This window comes from Callorhinchus milii, unplaced genomic scaffold (assembly GCF_018977255.1).
Source record: "Callorhinchus milii isolate IMCB2004 unplaced genomic scaffold, IMCB_Cmil_1.0 Scaffold8, whole genome shotgun sequence".
NCBI lineage: Eukaryota > Metazoa > Chordata > Chondrichthyes > Chimaeriformes > Callorhinchidae > Callorhinchus > Callorhinchus milii.
In genome coordinates this window covers 21471745-21484942 of record NW_024704749.1, presented here as the reverse complement: position 1 = coordinate 21484942, position 13198 = coordinate 21471745, and the positions used below count along the sequence as shown (strand labels likewise).

At 45.8% G+C, this 13198-nt stretch overlaps 1 protein-coding gene across 3 annotated transcripts in view; it reads right to left on the bottom strand.

Annotated features, from left to right (window-relative positions):
* ntng2a (netrin g2a) overlaps positions 1 to 13198 on the bottom strand; it is a 36963-nt gene that overhangs the window by 10071 nt on the left and 13694 nt on the right. Inside the window, exons 3-9 of one of the 3 annotated variants that reach the window (XM_042337817.1) lie at positions 7624 to 7796; positions 6891 to 6917; positions 5475 to 5543; positions 2240 to 2272; positions 995 to 1033; positions 365 to 400; positions 118 to 156 (exon numbers count right to left, since the gene is read on the bottom strand). In XM_042337817.1, the coding sequence (XP_042193751.1) occupies positions 118 to 156; positions 365 to 400; positions 995 to 1033; positions 2240 to 2272; positions 5475 to 5543; positions 6891 to 6917; positions 7624 to 7796 (416 nt within the window). The remainder of the gene's footprint in view (positions 1 to 117; positions 157 to 364; positions 401 to 994; positions 1034 to 2239; positions 2273 to 5474; positions 5544 to 6890; positions 6918 to 7623; positions 7797 to 13198) is intronic. The other 2 variants (XM_042337818.1, XM_042337819.1) reach the window with 2 other exon arrangements.

The following is a 13198-nucleotide window of genomic DNA, read 5'->3' as shown; positions in this document are numbered from 1 at the left end:
CACTAGTCCAAGTACTAGTCAGCTAATCAATGTACTAAACAACTCAGTAGACAAAGCACTAGTAAACCAGTGGATGCACCAGTTAGTGAGTGAACGCCAGTTGTGTTATAAACTCACTTTTCTTGACTCCTGGCTTTGATGTTGGGTTACGTCCTCCTTGTGAGGAAGCACTGAATTATTACTGAGGCACAGCTCCACGCAATGCACTTGTGTATGTGGGGGGCGGGCGGGAGGGGGGAGGGAGTGTGTGTTGGTGTCTGAGTGTGTGTGGGGGGGATGTGTGTGAGTATCTGTGGAGGGATGGGTGTGTGTGTGATCTTAGCTTCTACCAATGATCACAGCTACACTTTTGCTCCACACTTACCCTTTTTGACTTCACGCTCAGCGATTGGGACAGGCTCTTCAACGAGAAATATGGTACACAATGTGAGGTTGGTTTCCATAGTCCACTAATATCTCATCCACGCGCACACTCTTACCCCATCCACCCACAACCTTATCCCATCCACACACACCCTTACCCCATCCACACACACCTTTACCCATCCACACACACCCTTACCCCATCCACACACACATCTTTACCCCATCCACACACATCCTTACGCCATCCACACACACATCTTTACCCCATCCACACACATCCTTACCCCATCCACACACATCTTTACCCCATCCACTCACACCTTTACCTCATCCACACACACCTTTACCCCATCCACACACACACACTGTTATCGCAGTTATTAGTGCTAAACATATACTCACGGAAGAGTAACTATTACTATTCAAGTGATTCATATCACAATCTGTTGCTACCGGTGACTAGAGCTATAACTAGCTGGAGGTTTGTAACTAGTAACCGGTTGTAATTATTAATTTACGCTAATGCTGAATACAACGGGTTAAAGCAATAATGCGTACTGCAGGACAGTGTTGGTTACTAACTATTCTAACCACAAATCTATGTCAGTAACTAGCGCAACTAACTTACCCTTCTTCACTTTGCGATCAAGTAGCGGGCCCGGTTTCCCTTATAATAAAACATTGAGTTGTCAACAATCTCGAGCAGAAAGTTTGAGAAACATTTTGACTGGAAGCTGTTGCACTTTGTGGATCATATTGTTAACTAAAGTTGCAGGAAATATATTGTACTGCATCTTATAACACAATATTAAGCGCTCCGAGACACCGTCAGGTGTGAAGGACGTTATACAAATGCAAGTTGTTGCTGTTGTTGACATACGTTTATATAGAGTCCTTCACGTAAGGTAACGTACTGCAATAGTTACATTAGGTGTTACATGCCACTAACACCACAGGGAAGATCTTGAACAGGTTTGTCTTGCTAATAGCACTGCGGTAACCCAGCCACAGGAGCAAAACCCTCTAAGCAGCAAGTACATAGAATTATTCATCATAATAATACATGCATTTGACATAGCACCTTATCACTTAATTGAGACGTCTCAAAATACACGGTCGATCTACTGTACAGTATATTCTGTGAAGCGCTTTGAGACGTCTCTACGATATGATAAGGCGCTGTATCAAATACAAGGATTATTGTTATTATTCGTATTATCATTACCCCTTTCCTAAAGCGCTATATTCCCTTGCACTATACTTCTGCTCGCAAGGTTTTTCTTAAAACACATTGCTGCTTTTTGTTTCAATCAGAGCTATGTGTTGCAGTGCACCAAGTCCGAGCCCGTAGCTAATAAGTGACAAGATGCTGAGTATTATAATATGGGTCTGGAATTCAAATGCAAGGAAATGCTGTTATAGTTGTATAAAGAGCATGGGTCAGTCAGACCTCATTAATATTGATCTTTTTCCCGCTGTTAGCCAGATTTTTGGGAACTTTGTCACGGGAGAGAGAGAGATGCAGACAGATAGACGCTCAGTGAATGATTCCTAATTACAGGTAACCAGTTCGCATTTGACAGCGATTGAATCATTTCCAATGACATCTAAATGGGGATCAATAGATCTAAAACCAATTTAAAGTGGCTTCATTTCACAGGTGGTTCAAGATCTTTACACCCCTCCTCTCTCCCTTCCCCCACTCTCCCCATCTCTCTGTCCCCCCTCTCTTTGTCACTCCATCTCCCCCCACCCCACCATCTCTCCCCACCCCATCATCTCTCCCCACCCCATCTCTCCCCCCCCCATTCTCTCTCCCCCCACCACGCTCCCCCCCACCACCACCCACATGTTGTGCCTGTTACGCACTCACCCTTCGCTTTTCGCTCTGGTTTCGAGGCTGGTTCTTGTGTAAGGTAAGGTAAGAGGAAACCGTCAATTTCAATGCAGATTTGTTTATATATACAGTCATTTAAACAAAGACATTTGTGTATTTTGCAGCAAAGATGCAATTATGAATTTGTCCAATTGCAATCTTCCCTGTCTCTTACAGCGCTGTGTAACATGTCGGTAAATGACCAAATGACCCGTAAAATGACATTAAGGTGGGAAGGGAATTAATGTTCCATTAACAAGCTGTCGCGGTTTGCAATTACAAGGTGTTAAAGGGCAGTAGTCTGGGAGACGTCAAAGGGAGATTTGAGCCCGACGTCTTTGAAAGGGAGGTTGACGGCTAAAAACTCGACAATATGCTTTTGTTTATAGCCTTGGAACAGCGTTAATACAATTCATCTGCCCTCTTCTCTCTCTCTCGCTCTCTCTCTCTCTCTCTTTCTCGTGTTGAATAAGACTTGAATCATTTTCATAAACTGACAGAAACAACTGCATAGCTGAACTGGAATCAGACTTTTTCTCACTATATTGTAGTTCAGATTGTTTTGTGTGCATTGTTACCCTGCGTGGGAGATCTCTAGGTCAGTCTGTGAGGTGTATTTGTAAATTTTAACACTGGGACCTGCTGTCTGTGTCTGCGTGTGTGTGTGTGTGCCTTCTTCCATCTCCGCCACATTGCCCGCCTCCATCCATACCTTTCCCCAAATGCAGCTGAAACCCGCGTGAATGCGTTTGAATTACTCCAACGCACTTCTCACCGGTCTCACCAGCTCCACCATTCACAAGATCCAGCTCATTCAAAACTCTGCCGCCCACGTACTGACCCGAAGCAAACTCCGTCCCCACATCTCATTCAGTTCTGGCCCAGGTTCCACTGGCTCCCCATCACCCAACGGATCGACTTCAAGATCCTCTCACACTCGTGTTCAAATCCATTCACTCTCTGGCACCTCCCTACCTCTCTGTCCTCCTCACTCCCCAATCGACCACCCGGCACCTCCGCTCGACTGGCACCGGCTCCTACTCATCCCCCGCACTCTCCGCCCCGCCATCGGAGGTCGCGCTTTCAGCCATTACCCCCCAAAACTCTGGAACACTCTCCCTCAATCCCTTCACCTTGCCCCCTCTCTCCCCTTTTTCAAGTTCCGCCTGAAGACCTTCCCCTTCGACCATGCTTACGGCCACCGTCCCCCACCCCGGCTCGGAGTCAGGCTCCGCCACTGTTAAGTGATCTGAGACGCTATCCTCATGCAGGGCTCTGTGTTAGTGCAAGTTGTTGTTGTTGTGTGAGTGTATGTGTGTGGATGTCTGAATCACTTGTGGTATCTCCCAGTTAGCTGCAAGACATTAGCGAAGTAGAGACATCAATAATTGGGCAGGAAGGGGGACATTCAAGTTCAGGGAAAAAAATCAGCCCCTGGAAACATTTAAATCAACCTTTTTTTTACACAGAAAAAAATGTTCTTACAGATTCCAATTGTTTAGATTCTAGACTCGAATAAACAGGCTCTGTTTTCCCTTCTCTTATATTTATTGTATTTATATTTCTTGACTTTCACACAAATCCCGAGTCTGTGCAGCCCTCGGGGGGACTGGAGACTTCAGACACTCTCTCTTTCTCTCTCTCGCGCTGAACAGCTGCAGACAAACTCTTAAGAGGAAGCAAGGAGCATCTTACTATGAAATCTAAATTATGTATTCACTGTTTAATTAATGCAGAATGAATATGCACAGAGTTCAAGTTACAGGATCTCTAGAGATGGTCACCAGACTCAAGCGCTCTGTGACGCTACCCTGCATGAAGGGGCGCTACATAAATGCAAGTTGTTGTTGATGGTACTATTTGCCAGGGTTGGTTAGTCTGTGACAGTGGGGCTTAACATGTGCTGAACAGGTCAGGCAGGAGCTGACCCTATCCCTGGACCTGCCAGCAGTCTAAAAATTAGCACGTAATTGCAATGAAGTGGAAGTGTGGCTGATGGGATGGGAGGGGTGGGGGTGGCTGGTTGCCAGGGCTCCTGCTTGTACGAACTCTTTTTGACTTGAATTCCAGAAACATCCACTGCGTGAAGTATGTGAGTGCGAGAGCCTCTGCTAGCCAGCCGTGCTGCCCTTCGTTTGGTGGCAGTTTGTGGCAAGGGTAATGGGTGACTGACTGTGGGGCAGCCGTCGACATTTACTTCACGTAGAGACAGAGCTTTAGCTGAATGGGAATCTCTCCCTCTATTCAACACAGGGCAGGAAATCTGGCAGGACTCCAGACTATGATGAGGATGTGAGCAGATGGCTCTGTTTTATTGCAAGATCTTTAGTTAAAGTGGATCCTCACTCCGCATTCCACCACCCGGCGCCTCTGCTCGACCGACACTGGCCTCCTTCTCGTCCCTCGTGCCCTCCACTCCACCGTCCGAGGTCGCGCATTCAGCCACTACGCCCCGAAACTCTGGAACACTCTCGCTCAGTCACTCCGCCTTGCCCCCTCTCTCCCCTTTTCCAAGTCCCGCCTGAAGACCTTCCTTTTTGACCATGCTTACGGCCACCTCTTCCTTCCCCCCCCACCTCCACCCCACCATTTCCATGTGGAGGGATGCATCAAATTCTCAGTTGGGTTTGGATACTCTTAAGCACGGTGATGGATTTCCGCACGTGTCAGATACCCAGCTGATCAATCAAAAAAAAATGTCAATGTAGAAACACGAGCCCTGCCTCTGTTCCTGTATGTTTGGTTATGACAGTGTGATAGAGAGCTCTGAACGCTCTGGGACTCTACACTGCGTGAGGGCTATATAATAATCATAATAATAATGATGATCCTTGCATTTGATATAGCACCTTATCATGTTGTTGAGACATCTCAAAGAGTTTCACAGAATATATTGTAAAGTGAATTGACTGTGTATTTTGTAGGCGAAATGTGGTAGCCAATTGCACACAGGAGTGTCCCACAAACTGTCGTGCATTGAGTGATCAAATGATTCTTATTATTTATTTTATTTTTGGAAGCAACAATTACCCCCTGGAAAAGCGATCCGCCAATTGACTAACAACCGGGTTCCTATTTACTGCTGGGTAAACAGAGGCGTGTGGAGTAAGGAAACTTGCCCAACGTTTCATCCCGACCGGAAATTGAACCCGGGTCCTCTCGCTTGCGAGGCAAGTGCTCTAACCACTAAGCTACAGGACTCCTATGTAAATGCAAGTTGTCGTTACGTTACCTGGTGCTTTCTGTGGCTTCTGTGAGGAGACGACTGGGGGTGGGATTGCTGCTTGGGACTTTTGAACAGCTGCATGCGTACAAAACAGAGCAAGTCTTTAAGCTGTGCATCTGCCTGCTCAGATCAGCATCTCTCCTACTGACGTACAGTCTGACAATTACACTTGTACAGTAACAGGGATTTCAAATCCATAGTTTGTTCCCTGTACAGAAACACATTTTCGTCACAGATATTTGGCTCGTCACATCTCTGCTGCTGCTACAAGTTATTTTATATACTGTAAAATGCAAACTCCCGCAGATGCTAGAAATCAGAAACAAAAACAGAAGTCGCTGGGAACACTCAGCAGGTCAGGCAGCATCTATGGAGAAAGGAAAGTGACTCAACGTTTCGGTTGTACGACCCTTCGTCAGAACTCAAAGGGCCTTTCCTTTCTCCATCGATGCTGCCTGACCTGCTGAGTGTTCCCAGCGACTACTGTTTTTATTTTATATACTGTGTTGTGTGTGAATCCCAAACATTATATATTGCACCTTAAGGAAACAAGATTCACAGGAGCGAGTCAGGTTACCAGGCCTGGACCAACCTTCCTGGTGACACACTGAGTTTACTGCTGCTTTCTCTCCCCTCTTTCCCCCCCATGTACAGTAGGTATCGAGGTTTCTCTTAAATACATTGATACCTTTTGCTTCAACCACAGCTATCGGCAAATGAGCTCCATAATCATCACCACCCTCTATGTAATCAGATTTCTCCTATACTCCCATTTAGATCTATTACCACTGTAGCTACCTTAGATTGAGACTGACCAACCAATGCATTTTGTATCATTTCTTTTCCCACCCGGACGCTTGCTTTCCGGCTGAGGGAGAAAGGTGGGCTGAGGACAAGTAGGAACAAACTGAAATGGACGACTATTCCAAGACATTCTCCGGTGCTCTGATGTTCTGGATCAGCCAGCAACATGGCTGCTAGAACCTCTCTCCCTATCTAACTCTCTCCCTATCTAACTCTCTCTGTCTATCTCTCTCATGTCTCTATCTATCTCTAATCTCTCTCTATCTCTCACTCGAGTGGCTCTGATAACTGACTGCTTTTACTAAACATGTGTATTATAGAATCACAGCAGGAGACCATTCGGCCCATTGTGCCTGTGCCGGCTCTTTGAAAGAGCTGTCCAACTAGTCCCCCTCCCCCTGTGCAAACTATGGAAAAATGTCAGACCGGGTTTAATTGTCACAAATAAATCACGTGCATGCAAACAAACCAACCAACCAACCAACCAACCAACGGTGGGAAAACCCAGATGTGAGCTTGTAAAAGAAGGTTTTAAAATAAATGGTGATGAGAGAAAGGGTGGGGGGAGAGAGAGAGAGAGAAGGGGGGCAGGCAGACGACTTTCCCCATTGTACTTACTGCCATAGGCGGAACTAACGGCTGCACCTGAAAGGGAATGGGAAATGGAGGTTAGCCATGTCCAGCCAGTGATGGTTGGCACCAGTTAAGAGTTCACTTAATGGAGACCCCACCCTGTATTTCACGATATTCTTGGCCTCGAATAGACTTCCAGGGATTTCAGTCTCCTTCAAGGCCCGTCTCAAGATCCTCCTCTTTGACCGTGACTTCAGGCACACTCCTCTCCCTACCCTCCCTGCCTCCCCCCCTCCTGATCCCAACCTCCAGCTTGGGTCCAAATCCCTTAAGCGCCTTGGGACGTCCTCTCGACGTGGAAGCTGCTGTACCAATGTCATTTGTCATTGTTTCTTGTGCTCTTGGGAGACGGGGAAATGAGTCATGTTCCCCTGGTGGGAGGAGGCGGTGGGGGGTGGGATTGATACTCCAGGACTGGCAAACACAAACCCTGTTCCCGGGAGCTCTCAATAAGCATAGAAACAGGAGGAGGCCAATCAGTCCCTCGAGCCTGCTCTGCCATTCTATAAGATCATGACTGATCTGTACCTCAACTCCAATTACCCGCCCTTGCCCCATATGCCTTAATACCCTGACCTAGCAAACATCTAAGGCCCATCTCAAGATCTTCCCCTTCCCTTCCACCCCCACCTTCCCTGTCAGAGGGTGAAGCACGGTGACGGGGTCCAGACCCCGGCTGAGCAAGCACTGCTCAGTGTGAGTGCGTGTCGTTACATACAGCTGTTGGGTGTGCCGATCGGGTAGGGGTGGTAGCTCCCAGGACGCCACGACTTGGCCCGGTAATTCTTCTTGCATTTGCCGCAGTCCTGCCCAGTCGTGTTGTGCTCACACTCGCACATCAGGCTGCCTTCCTTGTAGCTGCAGCTGTTTGCGTGCATGTTGCATTTACATCTGGAACAAAGTAGGCGGAGAGAAAGAGAGAGGGTGAGCGACGGAGTCTGATTTATTTCTCTGCAAACACATGCCTGGCCGGGAGCCTCAGTACTTGCACAGCGTTGAGTAATGTGGATGTGTTTAGTGCTGTCTCTTGAGGCCTTGGGCTGGCACAGGGAACACACATGATAAGGCGTTACATCAAATACAAGATTATTATATATTATTATTATTATAATGAATGTGCAGCTAGTGCTCTATGGGAGCTATTATAACAATAATAATCCTCGCATTTGATACAGGGCCTTATCACGTCTTCGAGACGTCTCAAAGCTCTTCACAGGATACGCTGTAAAGTGGAGTGACTGTGTATTTTGTAAGCGAAATGCAGCAGCCAATTCATCTGCTGAAGTTGCAAATCCTGCCCAGCCAAGACACCGCAAATACAAAAATCATCCCTTTTCAGATTCCTTCAGAGAGAAAGAGGAGAGGCAGGCTGGCGGGGAGGGCGAGTTGTATTATTTGTCTTCACAGATGTATCCAATTCCCTCTGAGATGCTATTAAGTCTTAACTTCAACAGCCACTTGTGGTGAAGCAGCCCCAGGAACGATGATACAAGAGCTACTCCAGACAGTTCCCCAGTAACATTATCCAGTTATTGATGGCACTGACTTCAGTGCCTCTCGCCTCTGAATCAGAAGGCTGAACGTGCGGATTCAAGTCAGCCCCACGTCGGGGACTTGAACTCGCATAGTCCAGGCTATCGCTCCAGTGCAGCGCTGGGGACGTGCTGCATTGTTGGGAGTTGGTGTGTTTCAGATGAGAAGTTAAACTCTCGGCCTGTTCAAGAGGATGTTAAAGAGCCCATGGCACTATAATAATAATAATAATAATCCTTGCATTTGATATAGCGCTTTTCATCACTACTCAGTGTCCCAGCCAACAATTTTACCCCCACCCACCAACCACCCCCCGCTCAAAAAAAATAAAATGTCAATTTTTTTTAAAATTCTGGGCTCCCGCATTCGCCTATAAAATACACAGTCACTCCACTTCACAAGAAATCCTGTAAAGCGCTGTGAGACATCCTGCTGACCATGAAAGGTACTGTATCAAGTACAAGGATTTATCATTATTATTATTATATCTTCTCCTCCCCACGCGCACGCACACACACACATGCCCTGCATTGTGAAATTGAATGCAGCTTTGAATGCCTCTCCAACTGAATGGAAAAAGTGAGTGAGAGAAGCTGGGGATCTTGGAAGCAGCGACCACAGCCGGGAGCGGGCGAGGGGAGACAATAATAAAGCCAAAACCAGAGAGGGGGGGGGGGAAATGGAGGGCGAGAGAGAGATGGAGAGAAAGCAGAGCTGAGAGTCCGTACACTTGTCAGCCCGAACTCCGGGCAACATTCTTGATTCTCTCACATCGATCCTGGCTGCTTCCCGGCCCTGCGCAGGACATGGCAGCAAAGGCATCCTGCTAATGACTGCGGTCTTGTGTTGGCTTGAGTGTGATGCCAGGAGATCAGTGCGTGGCCGTAATATCTCCCTTGTTGCAGTGAGCGCTGCACAGTGAAGCCCTCCCACACCCCCTCGAGACCCTGAATTACTTTGTAGGAACAGATTGTTGCTCTTTATGGAGCCCGCCTCCCGGATATTCAAATCATGCACCTGAGCCCCTCTACATTCCTATTAATATCAGACAATCATTCTGCAATCTGCTTATGCTGAATAATGCCGTTGATCTCTTGGGATCATTGGACTTATTGAATTGAGATGCCATCTGCTGCCTTCCTTGGATCAATCTTTGGTGTGAGAGAGAGAGAGAGAGAGAGAGACGTCAGTGAACAGGAACAGGAGACAACCATCTAGCCTGCAGAACCCATTAGTCGGTTTTTTAGATGATCGTAATATCTTCGAATCCTCTTTCCCTCCCGTTTAAACATGGCCATGCTCGGCACTGTCGTGCTCCGCCACTGTCAAGCGCTCTGGGACGCTATCCTGGGTGAGGGGTGCTGCGAAAATGCAGGTGTTGGTTGTTGTTGTTGTACCGTTCGTTTCTGCTCTGTGTCGCACACGGGGCCTTTCTTCATTCTCACTGTCCCCACGTTGAAATGCACTCGCTATTCCGCTGCACGTTCCTCTGCACGTACTGAGCACTTTATAATAATAATCCTTGCATTCGATATAGCGCCTTATCAATGCCGTTGAAACGTCTCAAAGCCCTTCACAGAATGTATTGCAAAGCGAATTGACTGCATATTTTGTGGGCGCCACGTGGCAGATAATTGCGCACAAACAGTCGTGAGCTGATTGACCAAATTGTATCCTTTTTTATTTATAATTGATGATAAAAAAATAATAATAGTTAATAATGAATAAGCTTTGCATCTGATGATATAATATAATAATAATATAATAATATATGATATAATATGATATAGCAGCTTGCTGTTTGGGGCAGGCTTCACAAGATTTACTGTACAGCGCAGTGACCGTGTATGCGCGATGGGGTCTGAATGAGTAGTGCTGGATGCTCTCGTGCATGTAACTAGCCCGGGTCCTCCTGAACTAATTCATTCCCATTGGCTCCTGCTGGTGAGGATGTGATGTGCTCCGAAATGGATTCGACCCATTTTCCAGCTGGTAAAGCACAGTACACTTGCTCTACACATCGCCCCTATTTATTATTGATGGTGTTTTTTCTCTCTCTCTAAGGGGAGACCCTTGGATGTTCTTTGCTGTTCTTGAATTTTTTGGAGGAGCTCAAACCCTCCGCCCTAACCCGAGCGACGAATCCTGCAATCCAGAGGCTTCATTTGGTACCGAGACTGGAGCGGGCAGGGGTGAGGGCGGGGGGAGAATGTGCCCAATAATAATAATTATGATAATAATAATAATCCTTGCATTTGATACAGCTCCTTATCATGTCGTTGAGACGTCTCAATGGCTTTTGCGGAACGCTGCTGTGTGCAAACTGGCTGCCGTGTTTCACCCACAAAATATACAGTCAATCCACTTTACAGTTTATGGTGTGAAGCGCTTAGAGATGTCTCGACGACGTGATAAGGTGCTTTATCAAATGCAAGGATTATTATTATTATATGAAGCTGAAGCGGAGAGCAGTGAGCGGGCCGGTGCTTTCCCCTGTCCCAGTGCTGAAATGCAATCGCTATTCCTCTGCACATTCTTGCTCGTTACAGGTGACCTACAGGTTACAGCTGAAATCTCTGGCCAGATCAGTTATTTATTTACTTATTGCTTTATTTCAATTCCAGTGTCCACTGGCTATATATAAATATGTATATACACACACGTACACAGGGTGACCAAAAGTTATGATATCTACCCTATTACCTTAAAAAAAACATTATTCTTTAAGACGTATTAGACATTGTAATGGTATCACGACTGTTTGATCACCCTGTATATACATTTATAGCCTGTGGACACTGGCTGCCAAGCTTCACGCATGAATAAAAGGCACTTGTGTAACCAGGTTACACTCCCAAGTTTTCCCCATAAGATTAACCTTGTAGTCTATTATTATTTTTTGCCAAACATTATTATATATAATAATAATAATCCTTGCACTTGATGTAGCACCTCATCACGTTGTTGCGACATCTCAAAGTGCTTCACCGAATGTACCGTAAACTCAATTGACTGTACATTTTGTGGGTGACATAAATGGTTGTGGATTGAGGGATTATGACCCCCGGAGAGCAATCTGAATTGACTAACAACCAGGTTCCTACTTACTGCTAGGCAAACAGAGGCGAGTGGAGTGAGAAAACTTGCCTAAGGTTTCGACCTGCCCGGGAATCGAACCCGGGTCCTCTTACTTGTGAGGCAAGTGCTCTAACCTCTATGCTACAGGACTCCAAATTCCCCATTGTTCCTGGATTTGTATCCCAAATGTTAGGATCTTACAGTAACACAGAGCTAGGATAACCCGGCAGATAGGCTGGGAGGCCACCCAGTGTGGAAGGTGCTAGTTCGAGTTGCAATAAATTTGTCAATAGGTTGTCAGTCATCCCCTGAGCACGGAGAAGGGAAAAAAGCACTTGCTAAATATATAACAAGGTTAGCTATTTTTATGTTATAAATGGCCAAATACCATTAACACTCCAAAAAGCTTTTGTGCATCAGTGCTATCATCTCACTGTATTGACCCAACGGTTTGGGAGTAATGGGTGGACAATTACAGTAGCGAATATCATCATCATGGGTTTCAACTATATCCGTTTATTGATAAAGTACAGAGTATAAACTAGTGGTGGTGTGATAACCCAAGGTTATAATCCGCATGTCATTGAGAAATGCAAGCTGTGTCTTTTGGAGTTCAATGCGAGAGTATCTGAAGCTTATTCATTGAGGAACTCTCTTGAAGGGTGTGACTTCCTTAAAATGGAATCCACACGCTGATAAAATTCTAGCAATATTGGGCTAGAAGGAAGCTATTTGATCTTCTGGTGCTCGCTCCCACCACACTGGAGCTCTCTACTCTAACCCCATTCCCCTGCTTGTTCCCAAACTCTTTAATAGTTTCAGCCTTCAAATATTTATCCAATTCCCTTTGAAATGTCATGATTGACTTGGCTTCAAAGGCCAGTTGCAGGAAATGCGTTCCACATCCTAATAATCTTAGTTAGGTTAAAAAAAATCCAACGTCCTCCATTACACTTTTAGTAATAATCTTGAATTAATTTTATTGAGTTGTTGCTCAATTCACGCACTAAGAGAGAGAAGTATTATTTATCCTCTCAAATTCCTTTGGAATTTTGAGCCTTTCCATTGCATTAGATCCCCTTGTAACCCCAAATCCCACTTAGTCTTAGGGTGTAAACCCACGTTATCTTAAAATGTAAGAAGGTGGGGGAAAAAAATCTTATTTTAAGTCTTCATTTTGGAAGATGATTTTCCGCAGTTCTTAAAAAAANTTCCAATTAAGATGCCATTTAAGATTCTTTTCTCATAATCCTGTGTCATCTTCGAAACTATTTTTATGACCACAGTTTTAAAGGCTAGGTGGTGTTATTTCATCACCCTCGCACCCCGAGTTTCAGAAACGGAGCAAATTGAGGGACAAATTGTTAGGCCAGTGGAAGAACCACTACAATAGTGTTCAGTCAGTCATTATCTTTGTAACACAATTCCCTTCGATTATCAGCTTCCTGTCAGTGTGTGTGTGTGTCTGTTTGTTGAGCTCAGGTTCCCCTCAGTAGCGGGTGGGAGTGGGGCTCGGCACATGACACCAGACCCTGTCCAGCCATCTCCTGCACTGCCTATTGATCGCCTCTCACATTACCAGGGACTGGCAGAAATTGACTTGCATCCATTTATCCGAGTTCAAATTTGTCTCCTTGTTACTAAATTGAGCGGAAAAAGTAGCTCTGAATTTCCATGTCAGC